Source organism: Fringilla coelebs, assembly GCF_963513975.1.
Source record: "Fringilla coelebs genome assembly, chromosome: 28".
NCBI classification, from domain to species: Eukaryota; Metazoa; Chordata; class Aves; order Passeriformes; family Fringillidae; genus Fringilla; species Fringilla coelebs.
Window position 1 is genome coordinate 2742209 of NC_140054.1, and position 27807 is coordinate 2770015.

At 47.4% G+C, this 27807-nt stretch overlaps 2 protein-coding genes across 2 annotated transcripts in view; one reads left to right on the forward strand and one right to left on the reverse strand.

Moving 5' to 3' along the window:
- Window positions 1-27613, forward strand: LUZP1 (leucine zipper protein 1). Its single transcript, XM_084222820.1, has 4 exons — window positions 1-71; window positions 20665-23934; window positions 26852-27016; window positions 27486-27613. The coding sequence occupies exons 2-4, from the start codon at window positions 20773-20775 to the stop codon at window positions 27519-27521; spliced, it is 3363 nt and encodes a 1120-aa protein (XP_084078946.1). The 5' UTR covers window positions 1-71; window positions 20665-20772; the 3' UTR covers window positions 27522-27613.
- KDM1A (lysine demethylase 1A) overlaps window positions 17645-27807 on the reverse strand; it is a 42038-nt gene continuing 31875 nt past the window's right edge. The window contains exon 20 of the mRNA XM_084222823.1: window positions 17645-17762. Within this exon, the coding sequence (XP_084078949.1) occupies window positions 17757-17762 (6 nt within the window). The 3' untranslated portion in view covers window positions 17645-17756. The remainder of the gene's footprint in view (window positions 17763-27807) is intronic.

The following is a 27807-nucleotide window of genomic DNA, read 5'->3' on the forward strand; positions in this document are numbered from 1 at the left end:
GCCCCTCGCGGGCTGCGGCTGCCCAAGCCCGGGCTGGGAGGGAGCGAAGCCCGGCCGCTCCTGCTGCCCAGGTAGGCAGAGGTGGGCGATGAAGGGGCGGAGGGCGGGGGGTGCCGCAGACCGGCGGGGCGGGGAGGAATTTGAGGCATCCGCTTTGTCTTTGACCGCCGCCGCCTTTCCCGTCCCTTCCCGTGCGGCGAGCGGGTGCCTCAAGGCCGGCTCGCCCGCGGTGGCGGCGGCGGCGGCGGCGGGGAACCCCCGGGGGAGACCCGGCCCTGAGGCGCCCGCCGGGGCCTCGGCTCCCGCTCGGAAATGGAGCCGCCGTCGGGCTCCTTCCGACGGGACCGGAACAGCCGCTTTCCTGAGCGGAGATCGGCCCCGTCCCCGCCCGGGAAGGGCACGGTCCCACCGGTCCTCGCTGTAGCGAGCTGCCCGCAAGGAAGTTCCTAACTCCATCGGCTGCGGCTTGGTTGAGATTTTGGAGGTTTCCAGGCGCTTAACGCGTTTTCTGTGGATAACCATTTTTTTTTCCCTTGCTGCAGCCACATACTCCCTTTCCTGTTGCTTATTTTTCCTGAATTCCTCCTTCTTTCCCAGCCCGCCCACGTTTATAATATAATTAATAACGTTCTTTTATATGTGTGCTTTTCTGATGCTCTGACTTTGTTAATCACTTCAGTCTTCTTTGCTCCCCCGTCGTGAGGGAATTAATTGAGGGAGCATTGTGAAACTTTTTTTTTGCCTCTCTCGGGAATTTCTGAAACGTCCCTCATTTGGCTTTGTCAGGTGTCCCATGTGCTGGCATGTGAAGCCAGTGGCACAGCAAACCTTTGCTCGTTGTCCTTGGTGATTGCGCTTTCATTGCATGTCTGCATTTTTTTCCCCTTTGTAATGCTACATCTGAAGCCTTTAAACCAATTAAACGCAAGTTAAAGTTACCATCCCAACTAATCAGCGCATTTGAGTTAGGTGCGGTGGGGTTAGGTTTTAACTGCTGCGTAAATTCTGTTAAAATGTTCCACAAAAATCGGGGGAAGGAGTGCTCATCTCTGCCGCGTGTGTTGGGGTTGTTTCTTGTCGAGAGCCGCTGGGGTGGGTGAGCGCCTCTCACCGCAGTGATGACAGTGGGAAGGGGGATTTTTACGACCTGGAATCGTCTGTGGCATTCCGTGTTTAGAGGGGGAAAAAATGCAGTAACTTCCCACATGCCTACAGCCTCATGGCAGAGGTATGCATCTGCTGACCTGCGGGACATTGGGGGGAGGCGTCGTTCCCCAGCGTTACAGGCTGTGCGAGCACGGAACCGGCAGCTCTGTGCTCTCCTCGCTCTGTGCAGCCAGTACCAGCTGGCACATTTCGGCAGGGACAGCGTGCTCTGTGGCTGGTTCGCATCTGCGGCACTTGCAGGAGTGGAATTCCTCCATTGAATCGGCTTTGCAGCAGGAGGGACTGCACAAAACGGGCGGCAGTGCCTGCCAGGCTGGCACCCCCTGGGCATGGGACCCCCTCACCGGCATCGTGCCCGGACCCCTGGGGCTGCTCAGAGCAGCCAGCCCTCTGCAGCACTGCGAGGAGGATGTGGAGAGCTGATTGCTGTGTTTCTCCTGGATATGTCTGAAAGTTCCTGGGGGAAGGAATGAGTTGGGGTAAAGGGAGTGTGGGGAGAGCAGGACAATTCAAGAGTAGTCAGGTCCCCATTAGAACTACCTGATATAAGTAGTTCTTCAATCTCAGCTTCCTCATAATACTATGAAATAATAAAGTTTCTGCACTCCAGTACAGGCCAATCTGACCAATGCTGACTTCCTAAGAAGTAGAAATAAGTTACAAGAGTGTAGACTTTTTGCTGGCCTTCTGGCTGTCTCTGTGTTCAGAAAATTGCCCAACTGAGAGGAAGTTACTGGTTTTCTTTATTTAATACGAGGCTAGGAATTGTAGGCAAAAATAACTCGTGTTAAAAAAGAGAACTCTCAAATGTGGCTGTTACAAGAAATGATAATATTTAAAAGCCCAGTATGCCTTGCAATCTAGGCCACATTATTTTGTATGTTCGAATGGGTTGGTGATTACATCTTTGAGCATGACCTTACTGGAGTATTGTGCCCAGGGACTCTGAGGCTGTGCAAGTCCTCCATGAGACATTTCCTTCCCTCCGTGGGTGAGGAACCAGAGGCCTCTTTCCTCATGGGAGTTCTTCAGAAAGTATGGCTGGCGTTACTGAGCGAAATGACAAAGAAGGACAATTTTGATACAATTGTTACACTAAAATGAAGCATATAATCTCTTTAGGAGGTCGTTTTTATTGGAAGATTCCCACAAGGGTGATGATTCGTAGCAGTAATATGTTTTACACTAAACAGTGGGCTGCAGATCGTGGGAGCCTTTGAAACGTGTTGGAAGGGAGAACTCTTTGTTGTGATGGTTATGGCACGGTTACATTCGTCTTCACACGTCTAAGGCCTGCTGTACAGACTTTTTGCCTTGGGTAATGCTTGTATTTGCACACGTGAAGTAGAAAGCATGAATGTTTTCAAATACTTGGTGGCAGCTGATGAGCAGGTGTTGCTTGCCAGCACTTCCTGCATTCCCAAAGCTGGTGGTTGGCTTTGTCCTTCCATACTGTTATTTTCTCTGCTTTCAATGGGCTGAAGCTTTGGAGGGCTTTAGTCTTTTAACTTGATCTCCTCTTCCCTCGGTAGCCACCAAAGGTGTGATTAATCTCCCTGTCCAAGCTCATGTGTTTGCCAGGGTAACAGGGGCTGGCAGCCTTCTCCTGGTGGTGACTGCAGCTACTCACTGCACACACTGTGAGCAGTCACATTTCTCTGGATTTGAGGGTTTACAGCTGGTGACTGAATCATTTTGGTGGAAAACCCACAAACCGATTTGCCCTTAACTGTCCAGATTTAGGAGCCTTCATAACCACCCTGACTGAGAAGGCATGCCAGGCATGCCATTCCTGTGAAGTCGGTGGGGTTTGGGTTGATTCAGCAGCCTGAAAAACAGTGTTTTTGAAATGATCAAATAGAAAGTGTGGCATTGGATGTCAGCCATCAGAATGTGGCAATTTAGGCCGTAATGCTTTTGTGTCTCTGGCGTGTCTTAGGTTTTGGCAGTGATGTTCCCCTGCTGAGGCGCTAATCTGGGCAGATAAGGGTTTGTAAGGATGCCTCAGCCCTGTGTGCTTTAACCCTCACCAGGGTGGAGTAAGATCTGCAGGTGCAACACATGGCTTTACCTAAGCGTGACAGCAGCATGCACAAAAGTGTGAACGCTGTGCACAGAAGTGTGAATGCTGTTTCCTTTTCTGTAAAAGAAAGCTGAGAATATTTTTGTTGTGCGGAGAATGTAACATTTGTGTTCTGGAACATTTGAATTTCACACAGAAACACAGTCCAGAAAGGTGAATGCACCCTGTGAGTGATGGGCTGAAAGGAGAAGGGGGTGTTTAGAAAAAGAAGAGTTTTAATGTTGTACTTAGCCTACTCTGCAGCTTTGTCTCTTCTAATAAAGCCCCTTAGGATCCCCCACAATAACCCTGGGAATGAAATGTATCCCTTCCTTGCTTAGGAACAAAGTTGCCAATACACGGGTATAACATGTAAAGCACCTAAGCTGGTGTGTTTATTTCTGTGTGACTGTGGGCGGATGAGAGTGGCTGCTTGCTCTTGTCAAGTCAGAGGACGGATGGGTTTTCACATCCTCTCCAGTTGTGGATCTGGGAAGAGCCACATCAGTGCAGGTGGGCACTGTGCCTGGAGGAGGTGGGTTTGCCTTTCTCCTTGTCCTGACTGCCTTCTCCTCCCAAGTGCCCTTTCTAGCCCTACCCCAGCTGACAAAAACTCCATGCAGCCATGTTCAGAGAGTTGATCTGGGTGAAAATTAACCATCAGCCTCCCCCCACTCCCTTTAGCCCTGCCAGATTCCCAGCCTGGCTGCAGGGCTGCTTTACTCTGGCCAAGGGAGGGGAGCATGAGGCTAGAAGGAGGCAGACACAGCGCAGGGCCACCTGAAAATGACTAAAACTCAAGTTTGAGGGTCTGGTCCAAAGTTTATGAGGTCACTTGTGCAGTAATAGCATCCCTTGAACATTTAAACATGTCTGTCTGTGTTGAGTTCTCTGTGACCACCATGCTTTCACAGTGAGTTTGGGTGTGCTACCTTTGCAAAATTCCTGCTCACACAAAGTTCTGCCCAGGTTTGGGCAGAGGAGTAGAGACATCATGTTCAGAGGACTTCAGTGGAAAATTTTCTACATCTATTAAGTCCCAATCTTTTTGGCCCTGTTTGTCAGAGCTTCATTGAATTGAACAAAGCTAAATGTTGTCCTCACAAAGTAACTTCAGAGTCCTATCATCTGCGCTCTGAGCAGCTCTATTGAACACGGGCCAGCAAAGTGCACCGGTCTCACGTGTGTAAATACTTTGTGTGAGCTGGAAACTTCCACATGGCTGCTCCTTGGCCTGCTGCAGTGTGATAGCTGTCATGCTGCCCTGCCCTGTGTGCCAGGGGACCAGCTGTCCAACCCAGCCATGCTCACTGCCCTCCCTTGGCTGCAGGCACAGGCAGACTGGCCTGCTTCCATGGTTCCATGTCTGCTTCTGACAGGTGGGCTCCTGAGTGCTCAGGATGAAGTAAAGGGGGACATGCACTCTCAGGTGTGGGTACTTCCTCATCACTCCTCCTTGCTGTCTGCCCTGGTTTGTGGGGAATGTGGTGGTTTAGCTGCTTCAAGTCACAAAGCGGGAAGTGTAGGCTTTAACAATTTTTAATCAGTACTGGGTGGACAAGCCCCTGCATGTAAACATTTATAGTTCTGAATTTTTACTTAGCTAATTGGTTTTTAAGTCATAGTTTGACCTGCTGTACTGCCCAGGCCATAGTATCAAACCTTACTTAGTATTGAATTAACTCATTAACTCAGCCGGTTTTGAGGTTTGTGATTTCAACTTGCAAACTTGATGCCTGGAGGGGGGGAGGGGGCGTTGATCTAAATAAGATTTTTTTGCCACAAAACCCCTGTGTTCCTTGCTTGGGTTTGTGATTGTTTGGCTCAGAAGTAGTAGGACCGATTTCATTCAGACCCTTTGCAAATAGTGTTGTGGCTATCCTTGATTGTGCACTGCATGCCTCTGAGAAAGCAGAGCAGCAGGAGATGAGAACCAAGGCTTTCTTAGCCCTGGTAGGATTCAGCTTTGGTGGTTAATATTACAAAACCACTGGAGCTTGGGGCTCATGTGTCAGGCTGTGCAGTAGGAAAGCATCTGTGGCTGTAGGCAGGTGATGTGAGAGGGCTGCCTGAGCTGTGTCATGGCACAGCAGTCCTGTGGTGCATTCTGGTGACACACATCTCCTCTGCTCCAGAACAGCAGCTCTCCCACTCTGGGAGCCAGTAGGCAACATGTAGCAGGTCATCCCAGGGACTGCTCCCATGTCCCCTGAGGGTCCTGGAGCAGGTGACAGCAAGTACCCTGCACTGGAAGTGCAAGTGCCAGGGTGGGTAAAGGTGGTGTGGGAGCAAAAGAGGGAGCATGTTGCTGTGTGACATGGCAGGGCCTGTGTTCCTCCTTCTTGTGTGAGTGTTGCAATGTTCTAATTGACCTCTAAAAATGGTAGCTTCATCCTAAGCTGAAAATGTCTTTCTGCATGACTGATCACGATGAACGTAAGCTCGAGCAACTCTTTAATTAGCTCAAGAATGTTTCTCTTTACCTTGAATGCTTCCTTTTCACATTTTCCTCTGTGGCTGCATGCAATGCAGTGCTTGCAGAAAGGCAGCTCTGGGCTGTGCAGCAAGGGTGGTTCTGACAGGGTGGTTCTGAGGGTTGGTGTCGTCAGCCCTGCCACCCGTGCTGCATGCAGCACAGCTCTGCACAGATGGGAGTGACAGCTTTTGCTGCAGTGCTGCACCCTCCGTACGTGTTGCAGCAAAATCTGTCAGACACATTCATTCTCAGAATTGCATTACTTAAAATTGCTTCTATAAGCATTATCTGGCTCTTAAGGTTTAGCACTGGCTCGTGTCTTCCCCACTGGATTGATTTGAAAATCACAGGATATGTTTCTGAGGCTGCAGAGGCTCCAAGGTTGTCTTGATCATCTGATTCCACTGCAGCACTTTCTGCTGCTTGTGCCTTTGAGGTGCCTGTGCCTCACGTGGGAGTGCAGTGGGTTACCTTAAAGGGAAAATCTGATGAAACTTCTTCAAGAACTTGTTGTTACATGTGATATCTTAGTGGAATTTACCGGAATAGAATGGAGATTCCTGACCTAGGATCTGGAACAGAGCTGCAAAAACATTAATTTCTCAGGTAGTGTGAATCATTTGGAAATATGTCTGTTTTTACTGGAAAACAATAATTCCTGGATGATAATAAATAACTACTAGTACTGCTTTGTGGCGAGAATTTGAACTTGAAGCAATTGAGAATTCCTAATGAAGTCTCTCACTCTTCTGTCTGCATCCTATTCTGTATAGCTGCTCTTCAGGATTGTTTTTAATGTTGCTGAGTATGACTAATGTCCTTGCATAAAGACATCCTGTGTAACGTGGGTGTTGTTTCTGTGTGAGTTTTGGCTGTTAGTATATTGTAAACTGCCTGCATATGCTCTAAAATTCTCTGGATGTTACCTTTTATGCACTGGGCAGAGCATGGGAACAAGAAGCCCAGTTTGGAATAGATCTTTTCCTTTTGTCTGTAACCACTGTCAGAGGGGCTGTGAAGGGAACAGTGAGTATCAGCAGTGCTTTGGGGAAGCTGTGAAACTGTGTGTGTTTGAAGGTGACTGCAGGAACAATGCTGCAGTGGGGCATTACTAGCTGTGGAGGTGGGGAACTCTTTTCCAGCACTGATGGGAAGATGGGGATGCTCTTTGGGGTGTACTCTCTGCAGAGCACAGAGCACAAACAGGCTGCTGGTAGCTGGTGTGTAAGAGCTGGGCTGAGAGGCTGGCTGGAGGTGCAGGCAGAGAGAAACAGCAACTGCTGAGTGCAGGATAACAGCTGTGCCCTGCTGACTGCCTTGATTGCCAGGTGGTACTCCTTGGGTCTGGGTCACCTGCCCCTCATTTCCCTCCTTGAGCAGCAGGAGTGGCAAGCCCCATTCTCTAGCTTGCTTTCTCTGGCTGCCTTACGACAGGAACACGCTCCCAAGTCCTCACACACAGATCATCTCCATTCACTTTTCCTCAGCTGCCTACGCTTTGAGCTGATTTGCAAAGCAGGGTGGCTTTTCTCTTTTTTTTTTTCTTTTTTTAGTAATCTCTGCTTGTGTGCCTCTGTTGACTGCTGCAACTGCTGGGGCATGTGGCTGAGAGTTCAGCACAGTCCTTGCTTTGGAGCCCAACTGTGTGTGAGCTGGTGGGGCACACAGGGCATTTCTCTCTGCAAAAGCAAGAATGGCAGCAGCAAGCTGGACAGGCTCAGCAAAGCAGTGGCAGCATGGCAGTGACTGCCTGTGAGGCAGATCAAGAGAAGGCTGTTTTTTTCTGGTGAGATGCTGTCATGTGTCATGAGGTTCAGATGGATATTTCACTAGACCAGGCTGCCTAAAGCCCCATCCAGCTTGACCTTGGACACTTCCTGGGATGGGGCATCCACAGCTCCTTTGGGCAACTTGTGCCAGTGACTCAACACCTTCACGGGGAAAAATTTCTTCCTAATATCCATTCTTAACCTACTCTGTTAGTTTGAAACCAGTGCCCACATCCCATCACCACAATGCATGGTAAAAAGTCTGCCTGTGTCTTTCTTATAAACCCTCTTTATCTATTGAAAGGCCACTATAAGGTCTCCCCAGAGTCTCCTCTTCTCCAGGCTGAGCAATCCCAACTCTCAACCCTTCTTTATAAAAATATTACAGTCCTTGGCTCTTTTTTTGTGTCCTCTTATGAACCCACTGTAGTATTTCTGAGGATGCCAGAACTCCAGATGTAGTGCTCCAGGTGGGGTCTCATGAGAGCAGAATGGGAGAATCACTTCCCTTGACCTGCTGGCCATAATTTTTTTGATGCAGCCAAGGACCATTGTTGGCTTTCTAGGCTACAAGTACACATTTTTGGGTCATGTCCAGTTTTTTGTCCACCAACACCCCCAAGTCTGTCTCTGCAGGGCTGCTCTCAATCTATTCATCCACCAGTCTGAACTGATGCTGGGTATTGCTCCATCCCAGGTGCAGAAAGTGGCAGTGTGGTAAATTCTGACTGAACATAAAGGAAAATAATTTTCTCCCTGAGATTGTTTTGACAGGAAACAGGGCCCAAGGGGTTGGGACATTTCTGACCCTGAAGATTTTCACAGCTTAATGCAGTCCTGAGTAACCTGCTCCAGTTTTGGACACTAACCCTGTTTGAAATCAGAGCTGGACCAAGATTAGCTTCCTCCCCTTACTGCTAACTAAGATGAGAGAGAAAATGTGAATTTCCTACCCTTTCCCTCCTCTGTAGAAAGAAGCAGCATGGGGTGGGGGAAGCAGTGTGGTCCTGTCTCAGTACAGCCACACCAGTGCTTCCTTCCTATGAAACATCCTTCCTTCCTTCAGTCCAGGGAGTACAAGGGGAAAAAAACTACGTAAATAACAATGCAAGTGAGCACAGTTATACAAGGAGAGTCCTGGAGTGGATCCTCTGCTGCCATTTTTGCTTCATGCTCTATTTCTCACTCTCCACTTCTTAAACATGTTGCAAGAAAAGCATATGCCCTCTTGGCTCTGATCTTCATTTAGGATAGGATTCAGATAAATTAATGCTTGGCATTAAGCCTGCAGATTTTGTCATTAGCATCTTGTGTAATGCTTGCAGGAGTACCTGTGCTGCAGGAGCAGTAGAATTTGTCTGTCTGCTGTCCAGTAGTCAACAACCTTGGATAACCAGTGGACTTAAAAGCAAATGCAGCCTGCCCTGTAGAACTGTCTTGTTTAATACAAGGTAATTCAAGATTGTTGGTTTTCTAGCAGCATGAAATGGAGAATTTGGAACAAAGTTTTCCCATTATAGTAATGAGTGGAGTGGCATCTTTAATCCTTTCATGTCCTATCGACAAAAAGCTGGTGGGAGATGGAAGAGCTTTGAAGTTGGTGATGTTATTCAGCCTTGGAAGAAGTATGGCTCAGGATGGGAGCCTGTTCCACACTTCTGACTCCAAACAGCTTCTTAGCTGCCTACTGAAGGAGGCAGCTGGGTGCTGGGGTTGGTCTCTCTGGGAAGTTACAGATGTTGTGCTTTTTCACTGTGTTCCTAGTCAAAGGAGATGCTTTTCCCCAAGCAAATGGGGAGTTATTCTGACCCATTTTTGGAAAGAAGGAGCAGAGGCCAGGTATCTCTCTGCTATCTCTCTCTACATTAAGGAGAATCCCAACAGTGACTGCTGAATGCCCCAGCCAGTTACCAGACCTTGGACCTCTGGCTTATGGAGAATGCCAGGTGCCCTTGCAGCTCTTCCCAGAGCAGAGGGTGTGGTGCAGGGTATGTGGCTGGTCTCTGCCTGCTGGGGCAATGAGGTGCCCCGGTGCCCTCACCTTTATGTCCTGCTTGCCCTGGTCCTGGCACAATGCTCTATGTCTGTGTGTGACATGTCCGTGGTCGTTTTGAGAGGCTCAGCCTGCAAGTGAATGTATTCCATCCATAAATTCATCAGGGCTTTCAAGTGGGCAGTTTTCAGTGGCAGAGCTGCCCAGGGTCATAACACCATCTTGGCAGCTTGTCTTGAAGTCTCCCCATTGTCCATGGAGTGTTAATTTTAAGGTTAAAGTCCCCACAGCTACAAGCATGCTCTCACAAAGGCAGCATGTTCCCGTTTGTAAATGTTATTTTATTTACTTTTTTGTTACCTGAGGGTATTTTCAGCAATAAATTGAACACAAAGACTACTGTTAGGATCTTCCAATCCACCCAGCTGTCCTCATTGAGCAAATCATATTTGTGATTTATAAGACATTTTAAAGTTCCTGAATACTTCTTTTCATTTGACTTCACACTTGCTAGTGAACAAAAAAGCTGCAGGTTGGGAGCTCAGAGAGGAAAGAAAAGCTGGTTGTTATAAGGGAGTCCAGGATCACAATTAGTATTTGTGGTACAGCAAATGCTAACAGGGGACAGAGTTACCAATTGTTTGTATTGGGCGGCCTTGAAGGATGTAGAGATTACTCAGGGTGTGTTGGTTAGCCAGCCAGCCTTCACTTACCTGTGCAAGTGGCTGTGAGACACTGTTCCTGTGGTCCACCCAGTTCACATGACTGGGGAGAAATCAGCCAGGCTTTGGCTGCCCTGCCTGTGAGTCAGTGCCTGTGTGGGTACCTGGCTGATGGAAGGTGTCCTGCTGCAGCATCATGCCCTGGCTTGCCTGCCTGCTCCTGTCCTGGCTTCAGCTGCTGCTCCTGCAGGGCCACCAAGCGGCTCTGGAAGAGACCCTGAGCTGGTGATGGCACCTTGGTTTGGTAACAGCACCTGGTGTCTTGCTTCAGAGCATGTGGATTTCATGAATTGTGGCCAAAAGGTTTGCCTCAGGCTGGAAGTGATGCTGCTGCTGTAACCCAAGCTGGCCAGCCTTTATGCCAGAGGCATTTCTAATGGCTGACAGGCTCCTCCTGGACTTTTCATGACAGCAATGTTAACCCTGCTGTCCCCCAGGCAGCTGAACTGAGGTGTGCTGCTCGTCTCTCCCACATCTCTAACAAATGTTTGTCCAAAAGCTGCAGAGTGGCACAGCTGCAGTGAGCTCCAGCACCTGCTTGAGCTGCTGCAGTGCTGCCCCTGCCAGCGTGCCTGCATGCTGCAGCTCCCCAACACACAGTCCTCTCTGGGAGTTCACAGTTCAAGCCTAAACCCTGGTTTGCTCCTGGCACCTGTAACCAGAATCAGGTTCCCTGGCTTCCTCAGGGGTCCTTCCACAAGTGTGAATTGTTACTAATTGCAGGCTTTGTTCAGCCCTTTGCATTTTGACTGCAAACACAGGGCAGGCCAGGCTGCTGAGCATGCCTGCAGAAGCACTGCTGTCCATCTATCCCAGGGCAGGGTCCTGAAAACCTGCCAGCAATTTAATCTTCTGCATCTGCACTAAGCAGGGCAAGTTGTGGATTTGCACAGGGGAGGCTGTGTCAGGTGTTAGCTAGGCCAAGCTTCTCACAGCCAAATCAAGGGGAACAGCAGCGTGCCCTGAAGAGGGATCCCCTCAGCAAGAGCAGCTCTGCAGAGACTTGGGGTAAAACTTCTGATTTGGGAGATTTCTGATGATCATGTTTCTTTTTAGCTGTAGGGCTGTTCTGTTCAATGGGTGGATAGCAATGCTAATGATTTATAAAGTTCAGCTACAAAATAGAAGTTAAAACTGGGCTTATGCTTGAATATTGAATTTTATCAGAGTAATTAGTCTTAGATGTCTGCTTAGAATTTTTGAGTTACAGGGCAGTTAGTAAAGATTAATGGAAAATTAAAATCTAGACACTTAGTGAAATATGAATGATCATTTTTATTTCAGGTCACATTTTATTTCCTTGTGCTGCCATGCCATCAGTCTGAGGGTCTGTGCAGTGCCTGCTGGACCTGCTTAGAACAAAATCCTGGGTGCACAGAGCAGAAGGAAGTGCAGGGCAAGGTGTGCAGAGAGGACAGGGCACCTTTCCTGAAATGGAGTTAAAGCTGACAGCCTGAGCTGTTCCCAAAAGCTTTTCCCTGCTAGTACTAAGGAGTGGGGACAATCCTGATCACATCAGTGCTGCCTTATGTTTGTAGAGTTCTTGGCATGGCTTGGCCTGGATCTTCCAAGACAAGGTCTGTCATGTTTGGAGGCAAGCAGGTTTAAAAGGGCAGGGGTTGGCCTTGGCACAGAGGACAGACCTAAGCCAGGCTCAGGTACTGGTGCAGGTGAACCCTAATGCTCTTCTTGGTTACTGAAGAGTACTGAAGTCTTCAAGAGGCCATTCATCCACCTGGCCTTGACAAACTGGGATCAGCTGGGTGATTATCTGACAGTGCTGCAGACTTTTTTTGTCTGTGGGGAATGCCTGAATATTTTTGTATTGAATGCACAGCTCTGGCAGACTACATTTTGGGTACACAGGTACCACACACAGGCTGGTTGTCTGCCTGTCCTTTCATTTTTCTCCAAGGCAGAAAATGGATGGATTGGGAACTGCAGCAGTCCAGGAGAGGCAGTAGCTATGGCAGCTCCCCAGGCTGTTCCTGTGGCAGCTGTAAGAGAGCTGAAAAGCTTTCCTTTTAGCACTTAGAAACTTGATTGAATAAATTCTTCCAGGGAGAAAGTTACAAGAGTAGCCAGTTGTCTGTGCTGCAGAGTTCATGAGCTTGTTTTTTTGGGAGGACCTTTGGTTAATCCCAGTTTTCTGCAGGGTTTGTAGGGATCTACATGGAAACCTCTGAGTGCCTGAGCCGATCTTTTAGCCAGAAAAACTCACAGCAATCAAAGGAGTATTCCTGCAAAGCTGACTCAGATGTCCTTCTACTCTGTTAGGAGAATGGAATGTGCTCTGTATCAGACAGGATGCAGAGAAACACACAATACTCCATAATTTTAATGCCAACAGGGATATATTTGTAGCCATGTGGCTCTTGGGTATAGTATTAGGAAGAATGTGAAGGTTAGAGCTGCCTATGCCTAATCAGCAAAATGATTCAAAGATGGTTATGAATACTTGAAGTTAATCTTATTAAGTGTATTGTACCAGGCAGGCCTTTCCCAGCTCTGTAGATGCTGCTGGGTGAAAAACTGTGTGTGCTTTTGGGTGTGTAGCCAGTTTGCAGTGTGGCACTTGTCAGATGTGCAGTGTTAGTCCTGTTTCCCCTGAACAAGTGTTTGTGACAGGACAATAAAGGAGCTCAAGAAGATAATAAGAGCTCTAGTGGATGAGAACAATGGCTGGAAATGGACACCTGGGAAGGAGGGAGAGCAGCAGGGGAAATGTGCAACCATGCAGATCAAAGGATTCTTCCAACCTGCAAGTTTTTGTCTCAAGTGATCTTGCTGAACTAGGAGTGGGTCCCTGTAGGAATGACCTTGAGGGATTTTTCTTCCACAAATGAATCTAATTGCTGCTTTATGAACCCATGAGGACTTCTAGCTTCCATAACATTGTGCAGCAAGAAGTTCCCTAGTGTACCACTACATGCAAGCAGAAGTAGGGCCCTGAACAGAGTGAGCCCAACCAGAGACAAGCAGAAGGTACCAGGGTGGGACAAGGGAGTGAAAACACCAGCAGGACCTGGGATTGATGGTACTGGCCCAGTTCTCAGCACAATAATTCCAGAAGAGGGTGGAGGGAGTAGCATTGTGCTTGAAAGGTAAGATTTATAGTGGCCAGATGGAGAGGGTAGGAAGAGCAAGTTCAAGAGTCAAGTGACAATGTGGAAGAGAAGTCTGAGAAGAGCTTTTACTCTATGCTGAATATCTGGGAATAATGGAAGTTTGAGAAGCACAAAAGATGCATTGATGCAGGAGAGAAGAAAAGGAACAGAGGAGAAGGCACTGTAGGTCCAGCAGAAGTGCCTGTCTCCTCAGCATCCCAGCTGTACCCATAGCCCAAACCAGATGTTGGGGAGGAACATGAAAATAATGAATGTTTCCCTATTGTCTTCTTCCAGGGATGTCCTGAGTCACAGAACTTTGGGTTCTTCACCTTCAATAATCTTTGACATATAATTTCATTCATTTTTCTTACTATTTTCTGGCTCTTGCTTGCTCTGAATCTCCCCTGAATCTTTTCAGTTAATCTGGGCCTTTCAGCCAGCCCATGGGTGGCTCAGGTACCTTCATGCTAGCACATATTTCAGGGCTGAAGTGATGGTGGGAGCCATGGTCCCTGAAGTCCTTTCAATGCTGAGCTTAATGGAGATGGGAGGGAGGGATGGGAGGGTGAAGGAGGTGGGAGACTTCTGTGTCCAGTAATTATTACAAAAGCACTACTGAGCTGGGGCTGCTTTTCCCATGCCATCTGCAGGATGCTGCCAAGTTTGTGACTCGCTGAAGAGATGCCTGCATAGTGTTTGTGAAATCAAATGTGACAGTAAAATCTGCTTCTGAGGACAGGACAAGTGGCAGCATGGGAAGAAATAAAACATCTTTCTCAGCTCTGATTCCAGTGCAGGATGGCACCTAGGAGTAGCATGCTGAGGGGCTTTGGAAGTATCAACCCATTTCTGATCAAGAGTTACAGAGCATGGGAAACATCTTCCTTGCCTTGGAGCTCCCAGGGCAAGGATGCCACTAGCAGCCCTCTCTTTGGCACTTGAAAGGAAGATGCTGCACCTGGTCAGCAAATGCTCAGACCTGCTTTCAGTGAGCCCTTCCACTGTGAATCAAGCAGTGATTTCAAGGAGGAATTGGAGGAGAGTGGCTTTGTAGAGGAAAGCAGAATCTCTGCTGTGTGTGCACAGTAAAGCGCTACTGCTCAAACCCCAGTGCTACTCAGAGCATCTGCTGTGAGCAGCCCTGGGTGGCTTTATGCTCTGCTGCCTTTGCATTGGCCCTGCCAGCTCCATATAGGGAAATTTATTTTATATTGCAAGGAGAAGAGCAATGCTGAGGAGTTCACTGGGTGATTAGAGTGTTGACGTAGGGTCAGTGTGACTCACTGATGTGCCAGATCCTCTCTGGCATCTGCAGAGCCTGCTGCAGTGTCTCACATTGCTGTGGGTGCTATTTGGTGTCATAATTTGAGTTTCCTTGAAGATTGTGGTCACTGTGGTTATTTTTTGACTGCTGTCTCATCATTTCATGTCTCTAGTCTCATATTGTATTAGTCAATAGTCAATCCACTTCCAGATTGCTGAGCTTTTTTCTGACTTTTAAAATTTCCTCTCCCATTAGATGCAGCCATTTCTGAGACAATTCATCCCTCAAAATATGTGCACCCCCAAAAGTCACTTTGCCTTTGTGTTCAGTGGGGCCAGGGACCCTCTGTCCCCTTCCTCTGTAAGCAAATACATCATCTGCCTCCTGAGCTGTCCCAGGAGTTGATAGGTGCCTGCAGGTGGCATGCATTTATGTCACATAGGGGACTTTGGCCCTTGTTCAATCTTCTTTTATACCCTTTTTATTTTCTTGAGTGCTTTTCTCTTGACACAATGACACATAGTTATGAGAACAAGTCAAGAACCAGGTGCTGGAAAGAACTTGCAAAAGGCAAAATTCTATTAAGAAAAACTTTCCTTCCTTCTCTTTTTAAATGATTGAAGGCTCTGGCCACAGTACTGCCATTTGTGGCATATTGCAATTTGTGACACCTCTGTCATTTTTCTGTATAGATGGTAGAGAAATTTTACTTTACAAATGAAGGATGACATGCTGGACTCCTCCCAGCCCATTTCACCCTGGGGCAGGGAAGAGAAGTCCCAGTGATGCTCTCACCACGTTGAGCTGAGATACAAGCATGATTCATCAGCAGCATTACTGTATGTGAGCATGACATGTTCACACTCCCTTCCATACGTATGCACCACCAGAAACCTTTTAATTAAAACTGCAGGTGTATGTGCACATGGGGCAGAATCCAACCAACACATCTAACCTATACCTCAGCTGGAAAAGTATGCATTAGAACAGGGGGATTGTTTCATCAGCTTCTCCCTGAGCTGCTTGGCCACTGGGGACTGCTCAGAGGAACTCCCTTGCTACCCCAGGCTTTGCTGATGTGCATCCTCAGAGCTGTCCTCATGCCTGAAGTGACTCTCAGCCACCTAATGTAATTTGAATTCATAGTCTGGAGATATTGTCTAAGGTTCCCTTTCCCCAGATGTGTCCAAACGCTCCTAGCTCTGTGTTCAATGCAAAAATACAGCTTGCAGGAATATTCTGGGTAATAGTTTAGCAAAAAATAGAACAGGGGGGATCTAAGTTCACCCCAGCACTTGGGGAAGTGGAGGGAGTAGTACCAGGTATATGCTGCATCCACAAGAGCATGGACAATAGGCCTGCTCTGCTCCTCACCTCAATCTGGGCCACCTGTCAGCTGAGGAATGCAAAGCTCAGCCTGTGTGATTTCACAGCACAGAGGATCCCAAGGACTCAAACTCCAGTGGGGCAAATTGCTTTTCTATTCTCTGATTATAGCTGTGCTTGCATCTATTGATTTTCTATTGCCTTTGATGAGTGCTGCTCTCCAGAGTCTATGGGAAACCCTGGCAACTTTAAGAGCAAACAAATAAATTAGTAAAAAGAGATTTCAAACTAAGCCATTAATAATTCTCATTCATCTGTAGGACATGTATCATATGTGCTGTGATGATGGGTGCTGTGACACACCAGCAGTGCCATCACTGCCAGCTCAGGCTCACACAGCCACATCTTGCATTATCAGTATTAAAGTGCAAGCAAAAAGATTAAAAAACCCCAAAATTAAATGCAAAGTGTGCTTGTGAGAGATGCCAGTGTCTCCTAGTACTTGGCAGATGTGTGGCAGCTGGCTGCATTTCTATCTTGGCATAACAGAGGGCACAGCAGGAGTCTGTTCCAAGTTATTTTCCCACATGAGTGTTTTGGGGACATCCTGAACTCAGGAGCAGTGGGTGCCTGTGGGACTCATCCCAACAACCAAACCAGAGCAGGGAACAGGATGTGTAGGGTGAGATCAATCTGTGCATCTGGAGAGGAGCAGCATTGCAGGCCTAAGGAACTCTGGCAGAGATGATGTGAGTAGGTCTCAGGTAGCAGTCATTTAATTATTGTTCCTGAAATAGATGATTCTTATCTCCCAATTCATAAAGTGCTTAGCTATCACAAATGTGTCTAGCTGGGTTTTTTTTTTTCCTCTGTTCACAGCTGTGAACTGACTTTATGTATTTTGTGCAAGCAAGATAAAGTTATTCCAGGGGAAGTTAAATCCCACAATTCTGCTAAAGAAGCATTTTCATAAAATTGTAGATAATGAGCAAAAGTGAGTGTGCAGAAAAAATTAAATTTAAGAACATGAAGGGTAGTTGAGAGTTATGACTCTAGTAAATGTCTTGAACACTGCATTCTCACAGCTGTTTAACAGGATGGTGTAGCCAAAACCATGCAGAGTCAGAAGAGCCCTCAAAGGCTGTCTGCCTTAAACTGTGGGAGCAGGCCATTGATAATGATCAATATGAATGTAGTTAGGAGATATGCACACTTGTTGAGGAAGATCAGAAAACCCAATAGTAAATCTGTGGGGGAAAGTAGAATCAGAATGAGTCATTTAAATAGTGAATCCTGGTAAATTCACTGCAGTGTTTGGTATTATGTTACTGCTTTGAATTGGTTAAAATGTGTGAAGTTGGGGTTTGACTCCATGTGCTCTAATAAAGAACCTTTTAGATCAGACAAAATGTTTTTTCCCTGTAGGTACTTACTGGCCACATATTTTGCCTTGATATTTCATTTGAGTAACAGGTAGTTGGAGGCTCCCCAGGCATCCTGTGTCTCATTTGAAGCATGTTCTTTCAAGAACTCAAATCCAAAGGGATGCTCTTGTGCCTCTTGGCTTAATGCAGGACTGCCCTTGTTGTTGAGGCAAAATCAGGTCTTGAAGTTTTAAAGAGTAAAGAAGCACACCTGACTGCTTTTCTGAGCTCTTCAGAAACTGTCCTGGCTTTCATTTCATGTTCTTGATGCATGGCCCTGGAGAAAGAGTGGCATCATTGCAGGGGGAGGCAGCTGCCATCCAGATCCCTGGGCTCCTTTGTTGTCAGGGGGGAATTCTCCTCCTCCTGTGCAGAGTCCTGTTTCCCTGGCAAGGTCAGGGGAAGACAGCTGAGCATCTTCTTCTCTTTCAGTCTAGAAGACTCTAGAGCTAAGCAAAGTGAGACGCATCAGTCTTGGGTGTGTCAATATACAGTCCAGTACCACACACAAAATAATGTCATCCCCATTGTTGTAGGAGTATTTCTGTTCAGTATTTCCTCTGGTACAGCCAAGAGGAGCTGTCCTGAGCTGCAGGGGAACATCAGCTGCTGCTGTGACCATTGAGCCTTTTCAGTGTGCCCAGGAATATATGGCCTGCCAGTCTTTAATCTGATTTTATTGCTGACTCAGATGGCTCTGTTAAACTGAACCCCTCTTGTACATTTACTACTGCCACAGTTCACTTGATGTTTATGAAAGTTATCATCCTCTTTTCTTCCTGTGGTTGTTTTTGTTTTGGTTGGGGTTTTTGTTTGTTTATTTTTGGGTGGGGTTTTTTGTTGTTGTGGTGGTTTTTTGTGTGTGGGTTTTCAATGGTTTGGGGAGGGGTTTTTTGTTTGTTTGGTTGGTTTTTGGGGCTTTGTTTTGGTTTGGGTATTTGATGGGGTTTTTTCTTAAAAATTGTAGGATAAAGATAGGCTGAGAACTGATTTCTTTTCCAAAAGAGAGAAAAATACGAAGTCCATACATCCATATCAGATTGTTCAGTGCATTTACAAGCTTTATCAGATTTATTTAACAGCTCCTGTTTAAATATCTACCAACAATATTAAGTAGCATTAGTAATAGTCCCAGTGTTTGAATCCTGTACCATTTGTCCTGATACTTTAATATCATTGACAGACTGGAGAAGGGCAGTCACAAACAGCCAGAGCAGTTTAGGTTGGAAGTCCCCTTGAGTTCTCTGGTCCAAGCTCTAACTCAAATCATGACTTCAAAGCAGTCACTTCCTAAGATAATATTTTATATTGGCCAATTCCCCTCAGTCTTATACATGTCCACTTTATTTGTAGTACTGATTTGGTCTGGTTCTGTCTCCAAGCACTGAGGTTACTTCTGGCTATGCTAGGAAGTTAATGGGCCTCCAGCTAGGAGCTTGTTGTAGATCCTTTTGTTTGTAGATCTTATTGTTTGTAGAAGATGTTGCTTTACATCTCCTTCTCCTTATTAAACTAATTAGACTGAGCCTCTTTCCTCTCTGGCAGTAAATCATGTCAGCTGGAGAGGTTCTGGGAAGTTCCAGAGCCATCTCTGGTACAGCTCTGTGAATGTCCCACAGCCTGTGTGGACGCTGTGGCAGTGCTAGAGCAGTGCCACATCCAGCAGCAGCCCCAGCCCTGCCTGCAGGGTGCTCTGGCTGTCTGGGGAGCAGGCTGCTCTCACTGCCAGCCCAGCTGCTGCTGGGTTAACCATTAACTCCCAGCTCCTGGCCTGGCAGGGACAGGCTTTTGTTTTCAGACTGCGAGTCTGCTCACTGTGGCCTTCCCTGTGCTGCTCCAGTGACGTTTCTGGGGTTCTGCTGGGGGCTGAACAGCCTGTCCTGCCTGCAGGCAGCTGCAGTGGCCTCAGTGCTGTGGGGACATGAGGGAAGGTGGTCCAGGAGCAGGACATGGCCACGGTGATAAGGGAGGGGACAGGCACGTGGCCAAGGCTGGGTGCACTGCTGTGCTCAGGACACCAAGGTTCCTCTCCTGGTGCTGTTTGCAGTGCTCCCTTCAGGGGCTGGAAGAGCCCAACCCCTTGGGATGGTGATTCCCCCAAATCCCCCATGGTGGGTGCAGCCTGGGCCCCCTGCCTGCCTGGAGAGGGATCCCCTCCAGCCCAAGGGTGTGTGTCAGGGTGCTGCTGCCTCCCTTACTGGCACTGCCTCCTCCCCACATCCTGCTCATCACTGCTTGATGCCGTGCAATAGGAAACTCCTGCCTGTTTCCTCTGCAGAGAGGTCCACAAAAATTCTGGAGGTCAAGTCCTGTTCCAGGACAGACTGCCTGAGCAAGGGTGCAGATCAGAGCTGCAGTCATCCTGCCTCCACTCAGGTTTGCAGTAGCCCTCAGGTGCTTTGGGCTGTGCCTCAGGCCCAGGACAGGACAGTGCAGATGCTGAGTGCCAGAGGGGACTTCAGATCCTCCCAGGGGCCCTTTCCTGCTCCTCCCTCAAAGCACAGAGGGGTTGCTTAGAAAACAGCCTGCCAGCTCTGAGCTGGGCTGGGAAGAGTTCACATTGAGTGTGTCAGTGTGCTGATGTGTCCTAATTGCTGCTCATGCTGAGGCATCAGCAACTGCTCATCTCCTGGGTGGGTGAGTGGGTGGCAGCCGAGGGCAACAACAGCTTTGGAAATGGGAGGGAGAAACTTGAAACTCTGCTGGTAGAGTGTCCTTGGGATGTGACTACAGCCCAGGTGAGGATTTCTGCTGAGCAGCTGAAGAAATACTGGCAGTGTCAAATGGCAGCAGGTCCCAGACCCCTCCATCTGCCAGCTAGCATGGGGGCTTGCCCCATCCTCAGTGGTCACCATATGGCTGGGGTTTGCCTTTTCCTGATTCTGTTGATGGTTCCTGAATCTTCAGCACTGAGGTGTCTTCAGGAGAGAGGTGCAGTGCTGGAAGGAGAGGTGTCTGCTGCATGGGCATGTCTGTGTACAGGGACCTGAATCCTGCATGAGGGTGACCCTCTACAGCCTGGGACCTCACATGTGAGCAGCTGCCTGGCTGTGGAGCCCTGGGGGAGGCTCCACTGGTGCTGCACAAACCACCTGGGCAGACCAGCAGAGGAGGACCCTTCCTGCCCTTAGCTATGGGGAACAGGCTGGTTTTGGAAACCCTGTAGAACCAAAGTGAATGGACTGTGACTCTTCTCTGCAATTTAATTTCTCCTAATTTAGTACAATTTAGTACTCAGAAATGTGTTTAATTAAAAAGTTATTTATATAAGCATTGATAGCCTAATTTAAACAGTGAATATATTTATATTCTGAGCTCTTATATTGATTTTGAGCATTTTTTTTCTTTCAGGGTGAGATTGCCTCCACTCAAAGGAACAATAACATACTGGAAATACACAAGGTGTATACCATTCACCCAGACTAAGAAAAGCTTTGTTCTAAAAGGAATAAAATAATCATGGCAGAATGTACAGGTTACAAGGAAACCTCAAATCGGCACCTACGTTTCAAATTGCAGAGCCTCAGTCGCCGCCTTGATGAACTGGAGGAAGCAACTAAAAATCTGCAGAAAGCAGAGGATGAACTGCTTGACCTCCAGGACAAAGTTATCCAGGCAGAAGGCAGCAACTCCAGCATGCTGGCTGACATTGAAGTCCTGAGGAAAAGAGTGCTGAAGATTGAAGGCAAGGATGAAGAAATTAGGAAGGCTGAAGAGCTTTGCAGATTAATGAAAGAAAAGCTTGAAGAGGAGGAGAGCCTCACTCGAGATCTGAAGTCAGAAATTGAGCTCCTTCAGAAGAGAATGGCAGAGCTGGAGAAGCTGGAGGAGGCCTTCAGCAGGAGCAAGAACGACTGTACACAGCTGTGTCTTAGCCTCAATGAAGAAAAGAACTTGACCAAAAAGATATCTACAGAATTAGAAATACTTAGGGTGAAAGTGAAAGAACTGGAATCATCTGAGGACAGGCTGGATAAAACTGAGCAGACCTTAACAGCTGAGCTAGAAAAGCTGAAATCCTTAGCCCTGAGCTTTATCACGGAAAGAAAACATTTTAATGAAAGAGAAAAGCAAAATGAAAAAATAATCCAGGAGCTAACACAGAAACTAGAACAAAACAATAAACTAAATAGGGCAGATCAAACTAGAAATACATCCAACTTGTTAGAAAGGTCATCCAACAATCTTCTGGACAGAAATGATATGAGAATTGAAGATGATTTGACTTCTGCACTGCCTTCTAAAGAGACCAGGAGGAAGGGAAGTGTGGATTACCTGAAACATGTAGAAAATGAAACCAGGAATAAATCAGAAAACCAAAAGAATAAAAACCAGGAAGACAACAAAGTGAAAGATCTCACCCAAGAAATTGAGAAACTTAAAATTCAGATAAAACACTTTGAATCTTTAGAAGAAGAACTTAAAAAAGTGAGAGCCAAAAATAATGATCTGCAAGACAGTTACTTGAGTGAGCAGAATAAAAACAAACTATTAACAGGTCAGCTAGAAGAAATAAAAATGCAAATAAAGAAACAGAAAGAGCTGGAGAATGGAGAAATTGAAAATGAAGATACAAGCTTTTCTAGCAGGGGAAAGCATGATAGACCTAAATACAGAGGTGTCATGACTGATTTGGCAGCTGCTAAGCACAAGCCAAGGGAGCTCTCACCACAGCAGCGCCGGGAGAGAGCTCGGAACAGAGACTTCTCTCTCAGCAATGACAGCTACAGCCAGAGTGCTAAGAGGGTGCCCAGTCCAAGCTTAATGAACAGAAGAGCAGGGAAGGCTTCTGCTGCATCTGCCCTTTCAGACACTGCTGTCACAGATACAAGGAGAGTGGAAGAGAAATCTTTAGTTTCCACTATTTCTTCTGGTCAGAAGGAAGGCTGCATCATGCAGAATGAGGGGAAGAGGTCCAAAGAGCAGCCATCTGTCCTCAGCCGCTATCCTCCTGCTGCACAGGAGCAGAAGTCTTGGAAAGCACCTTCCAAACCTGTTGGTGATACAGGCCTGAGATCCAAGGTTGAAAAGTCATCTCAGGCGTTCCGTGGGAACTGCCAAAATGGCGCTGACACACGAGATGAAAAGTCAAGCAAAGGAGAATCGACAGGTTCTTTGTCTGAGAAGCTGAAGACCAGTCAGGCTGAAGTCAGTGAGTGCTTGGGGGATGCACAGCTCACAAGGGGTAACCACAGCTCTTCCAATGGCACAGCCTCAGCATACAGGTACCACGTGTCCTCCAGCGTGTCAGTCTCAGACTCTGCTGGCTCTAAAGTGGAAGCAGCGAGCACTTTTGCTGCATCACACAGACAGCCCTCAGAGGGGAGGGCTAGAAGGGCAGTAATCTCCCAGGAAAGAGAAGCTGCAGATACAGCACTTGAAAGTGTGAAGCTTTCAACCCTGACAAAGCGTTCCCATCACTCCAGGAGTCAGGAGGACATTCTGCAGATTCTCACTGGTCTTGATAAAGAAGGCACCGAAAAGTCTTCAAGTTCAGCAACAGATCATGCAAATATGGGTTTAAAAACTGACTCCAAAACCATCCGGAGTAACCAGGAAAAACTTAATTCAGATGAAGAATCAGGGAGAGGCAAAAAACTAACCACTCAGGCAGATTTTGAGACCAGAAAGAAAGTCAGTTCCAAACAGTTCTCCAATTCCAGGGGAGTTTTTAGAGCATCACTTTTTGAAAATGACAAAAAAACTGTGAACGATGAAGACTTTACCAAGTGCATAAAACCATTAGATGCCAGCACTGGAGAAATGAAATCCAGAAGATCCTTCAGCCCTAGAGAAGCTTTGAGATCAAAAGCCATCATTAAACCTGCAATTGTTGAGAAGGATATGAAGGCAATCATGGGAGGGACTGTTTCAGAGGCAGAGCCAGAAAAACAGAAGTCTGCTTTTAAAACAGTAACAAATAAAATGACAAGCAGCATTACAATCTTTCCTTCTGAGCCAACAGCTCCAAGGAGCACTGCAGATACAGCAGCAAAGGAAAGGCATGTTACCACCAGCAACATCAGAGTTGCTTCAAATGAGCCTTCACCATCAATAACAAACAATGTCCCTTCACCCTTTGAGGTGTCAGCTAATAGAAGTGCTCTGAAGTCATCTGAGACAGACAGAAGTGGAGAGGCAGTACCAAGAAGTAAAGCTGAAACCATGGTTTCGAGAAGCAGCATCATGCTAAAGACTTCTGAACTGACAGAGAGGAACAGTGAGACGCCTTTGGAGACAATCAGCTGGAAGAGCCACGGCTCGTCAGATGCGGGTTCATCCGAAACGAAGCACGTCACCGTCAGAAGTTCCTGGAGAACAAGACAAGGCCTGCATTCCCTGGAGGACTCTCAAACCAAAGTGGAGAAAAGTGCAACTTTCAGTGCCACAAACTTGTGTAGATCCTCAGTGGACCTTTTAGAAGGGGAAGGGAGTAGTTCAAAACCAGACTTCCTGGAGCAGACTTCATCAAGGACAAGTGCCACAGCAAATTCTTGGGGTGCCCCTGAGCTGGGGTCCCGAAGGACCAAAAGTAACTTAAGTGCATCTGAGCTGCTGCCACGCAGGAGCTGTGCCAGTGACCCTGCAGCAGCTGCTGCTTGGCAGCACACCACACCACCTGTGAGTATCCTGTTTGCAACACTCTTCCAGTTGATGAGGGTTTTCCAAGTTTCCTGTTCGTTGTAGGCTGCATGATTTGAAATTTTGCAGCTTATTTCCTAAGTGCTGCCTCTCTCAGCTCCTGCTGTCTTCCTTCAGTGAATTCACAATTCACAGCCCCCACAGCTTTCTCATGTGTGAATTACCAGATTTAGCCTTCTTGAAATAAGATCCATCTGCTTGGGTCTTGTAATGCCATATGAATAATTGCATAGTAGCATCAGAGAAGACATAGTCACAGCTTAAGTAGGACGTGGCATGCTTTTCAGAGTAACTTTATGTAGCATTTTAAATTTGGAGTAGCAATGAAAAAATGATGGAAATGAGCAGATTTGAGTGGGGTTGTGCCTGAAGCAGAGTTGTAGCTCTAATGGCAGCTGTAGAGATGGATAGAGCTCTTTTTGGTAAGAACTTCATGGTTTCCTCATGTGAAACCTAACTTTGGTCTGGAAAAGCTTCCTGGGCATCCCCTAAACAGGTGGGTGGTGGTTGGTAACACAAGGCTGCTCCCTCCTTGATTTGTGTCAATATTGCACCTGAAAAGGAGCAAGAGCCACAAGGACAGCTGACTGGTACCAGTGAGGGGAGTCCCTGGGAGCAGGGACACATGCAGACAGCTGGTGTGCTGGGATGTGTTTGCCTCTGGAGCTGCAGGCTCTGGCAGATTTCAGTTGAACTCACTGGCTGCACGTGCCCTTCTGGCCATCAAACCCCACCCTGGCTGGTGCTGCAGCTCCTGCCTCTGCTGTTTGTTTAGCATGACTCTGAGCAGCTCCTGCTGTTGCCAGTCTGCAGGAGGAAGCAAGCTGGGTAATCTGACAGGGCTGGTGGCAGAGGGGATGGGTTCATAACTGAATGGCTTTGGCATTGACAAAGATGAACTGATGGAGGTAGGCAAGGAGTTTCACATTTTTAAATCTCTTCCACTTCACCAGCTATATGCACAGAAGAATTTGCACTTAGCTTTACAGAGAGTTTGTTGCCTGGTGTTAGAAAGTACAGGGTGGCCTTCCAGCTACTTTTGGAAACTGAGAATACATTGTCTCCCTGGCCAGGGTGGTCACAGGCAATCTGTTCTGCTTATTCATGAATCCAAGCAGAGCTGATATGAGTGAAGTTTTTCTTTTGCATAACAGCAATTTGTGTGCTTGGGAAATGAGACATCCATTCCTAGGGTGTCCTTTATCCCAGGAGTTTCAATTCCCTGTGCCCACAGCCTCGTCTCTCACAACTGAAGCAATCTCTGCTTACAGCTGAGTTCATGTGTGGTTGGTTGTAGAGCCCTTAGCAGTGGGCACTCAGGGATTTTTCATTTTTCCCCTGGCAGCCCACCCAGGGCTGAGTGTAGCTCTGCAGTGCTTTCTGCAGGTGCTCTCCAGGTTGCTGTCAGATAAATTTGCCAGCTGTGCAGTGTACCTTCACAGCAGCTGAGGTGTACCTGACAGAGCAGCCTGATCTCTGTCTGGTATATCCAGGATTAGCTGGATTCCAGCCTTTCTGTGTCAGGAGAGCAACCACATGGTTGGTTCACACAGAACTGAACTTGGGATCTCTCTCTGTGTCAGGCTTTGTAATAAAATCACCCTTGGCACCACAAACCTCTTGGTCATAGACTGTGTAGTGTTAGTTTGTAAATGATGAGTGTGAAGTTAACCTGAAAGACTGCAGATACTCAATTGGACTAGATACAGCAAATTGTATGCAACTTAAATTGTTGCATGTGTTCTTGGAAAAAAGCCCTTTGAGGGGTATCTTCAGGCTTGTAACATGCCTCTTATCACAGCAGCTTGTTTCTGCTGGATTTGTGTTTCATTTAAAGATGTGGCTTTTTCTCTGGCAGAAGGCTGAGCACTGAGCTGTCCTATGAAGGTATCACTGTCACTCTTTCCAGCTCCACTATCCACAGTCTGACATTGCCTTGAGAATCTTACGTGGGAAAACATGAGATTTGTGATGTTTTTGCCAAAATCTATCTCCCTCTCTTCCATTGCAACCTTCCCTTTGTGTATTGCTGATTTGGACAAATGTCTCTAATGCAGCTACAGGAGGTATTGACTCTTTGGAAGGCTGCCCCAGGGAGCAGGAGCTGCTGATGGCTGAGTGGGTGTTGCAGCCTGGGGACCAGCTCCCTCTGCTGCTGGCAGCCAGCCTTCTCCAGCTCCCCAAAGAGCTGAGGCAATGCAAGACCTCAGGCAGTCATTGAGCTGGGTTCATGTTTCACAGAGTGGAGTCTGTATTCCTCTGGTGTGATGTTTGATGAAAATTAGTGCAAATGTGCTGGAGGCAGGGAGCAGATGAGCAGCAGCAATGTCAGATGAATGCATGGTTTTCTTATGCCTCTGACATTAATCCCTGGAGCTGGGCTGTCTGCTGCATAAATTGGCAAAATTCTAAAGGTAGGCTTGTGTTCAAGGGAAGGTCACTTCTCTGATGGTAGAAGTGCCTCTGCTGGAAAAGTCTCCCAGCCAGTGTCCAGGGATGTGCTGCCCCTTTCTCTCCTCTGCTTTGGGGACTAATATACAGGGCATCTCTAGTGGGTTGACCCTGGCTGGATGCCAGGCTCTCACCAAAGCCCCTCCATAACTGGACAGGAGAGAGAAAACAGATGAATCTTTCCTTGGACTCAGTAATTTTGTCAAAGGGATCTGTCTTGTTTTGTGCCCCCATAACTTGGGTTAAAATTACTGGATGGTTCTTGAGGAAAGATCTTTATTAAATAGCACATAAATGGCTGGGCTGGCCTGGTGGTTTAAGTCCCTCTTTGCTAAAAGGACTCAAACCCACACCTCACACTGCAAACCTGGCACTAGCACCCCAGTGCTGTTCCAGATCCTTCACAGACCCTGGGTCCCAACCCTTTTTATTTTCCTTTGCACAGGATGAAAGCAAGGATTTTGTGTCCAGTTCCAGAAGGAAGCAGTATGGCTCTTCTGAGTACCTCCTCCAGGCTGACACTCTGAGCAAAAGGACAGCCACCAGGGTGGAGCTGCAGGACCCTGAATCCAGCTCCCCTGCACCACCAGGGCTCCAAGGAGAGGAGCAGGTATGTGAGGGAAGGTGGTTACAAGGCAGGAAGCCAATCCAGTAACCAAATGTAGAGAAGTTGTCCAAAAAGTCTCCACTCTTGTAGGACAAATCAAGTCTGAAGTTAGCACTTGCCAGGGGTGGAGTGGCTGCTGTATTTTCTGTTATAAACTTGTTTCAGCAAGCTTTATGGCTAAGGATATTCTCAAATAACTAAGTGGCACTGCATCTAGTCATCCTCTGGTACATGAATCAGTCAGGGAAGGAAAAAACCATTTGGGCAGACAAAGGCAGAGTCCCTGCTTCAGCTGGCAGCTTTGCTGCTGGAGTGTTTGCTGCTACACCCCTGCTGCTGTGCCACCTAAAGGACTGTGGTCCTGGTGGGATTTGGGATGGTTGCCAAGGGCAACAGCAATCTTGTCTGCAGAGCAGAAATGCTCCAGGGCAGCTGTGGGCAGTCTGTGACCTTGTGGGTTTGTGTCTCGCAGGGCGCTGCCCGGGCTGGCCGGACATCCCGGAGATGAGCTGCATCCCCTTCCAGTGCCCATGGTGAAGCAAGAGGCAGGACAGCACCAAGCTCACAGGCATCACCACCCGTTTGTAACCTCTCCTGAGGCTTCAACTAGCCTGGAACCAGCTTTGTAATGCGATTTGAAAGGTACAAGAGCTTTACCAGTGAATTCTTTTTCTTCATTGCTGAAGAGGCAGCTGCAGAGACTTTGCTCAGGGGACTCCCACTTCTCATCTCTGTACCTGCAATCTTAATCTTCCCTGTAGGATCATAGGTCTGTCTCCATATGGAAAGTCTGA

What these genes read in the sequence shown, in the direction of transcription:
- LUZP1 (XM_084222820.1), top strand. Translation starts at nt 20,773, where the DNA reads ATGGCAGAATGTACAGGTTACAAGGAAACCTCAAATCGGCACCTACGT. An exon ending in GGCAGCACACCACACCACCT is followed by an intron (nt 23,935 to 26,851) that starts GTGAGTATCCTG and finishes TCCTTTGCACAG; the next exon opens with GATGAAAGCAAGGATTTTGT. An exon ending in GGCTCCAAGGAGAGGAGCAG is followed by an intron (nt 27,017 to 27,485) that starts GTATGTGAGGGA and finishes TGTGTCTCGCAG; the next exon opens with GGCGCTGCCCGGGCTGGCCG.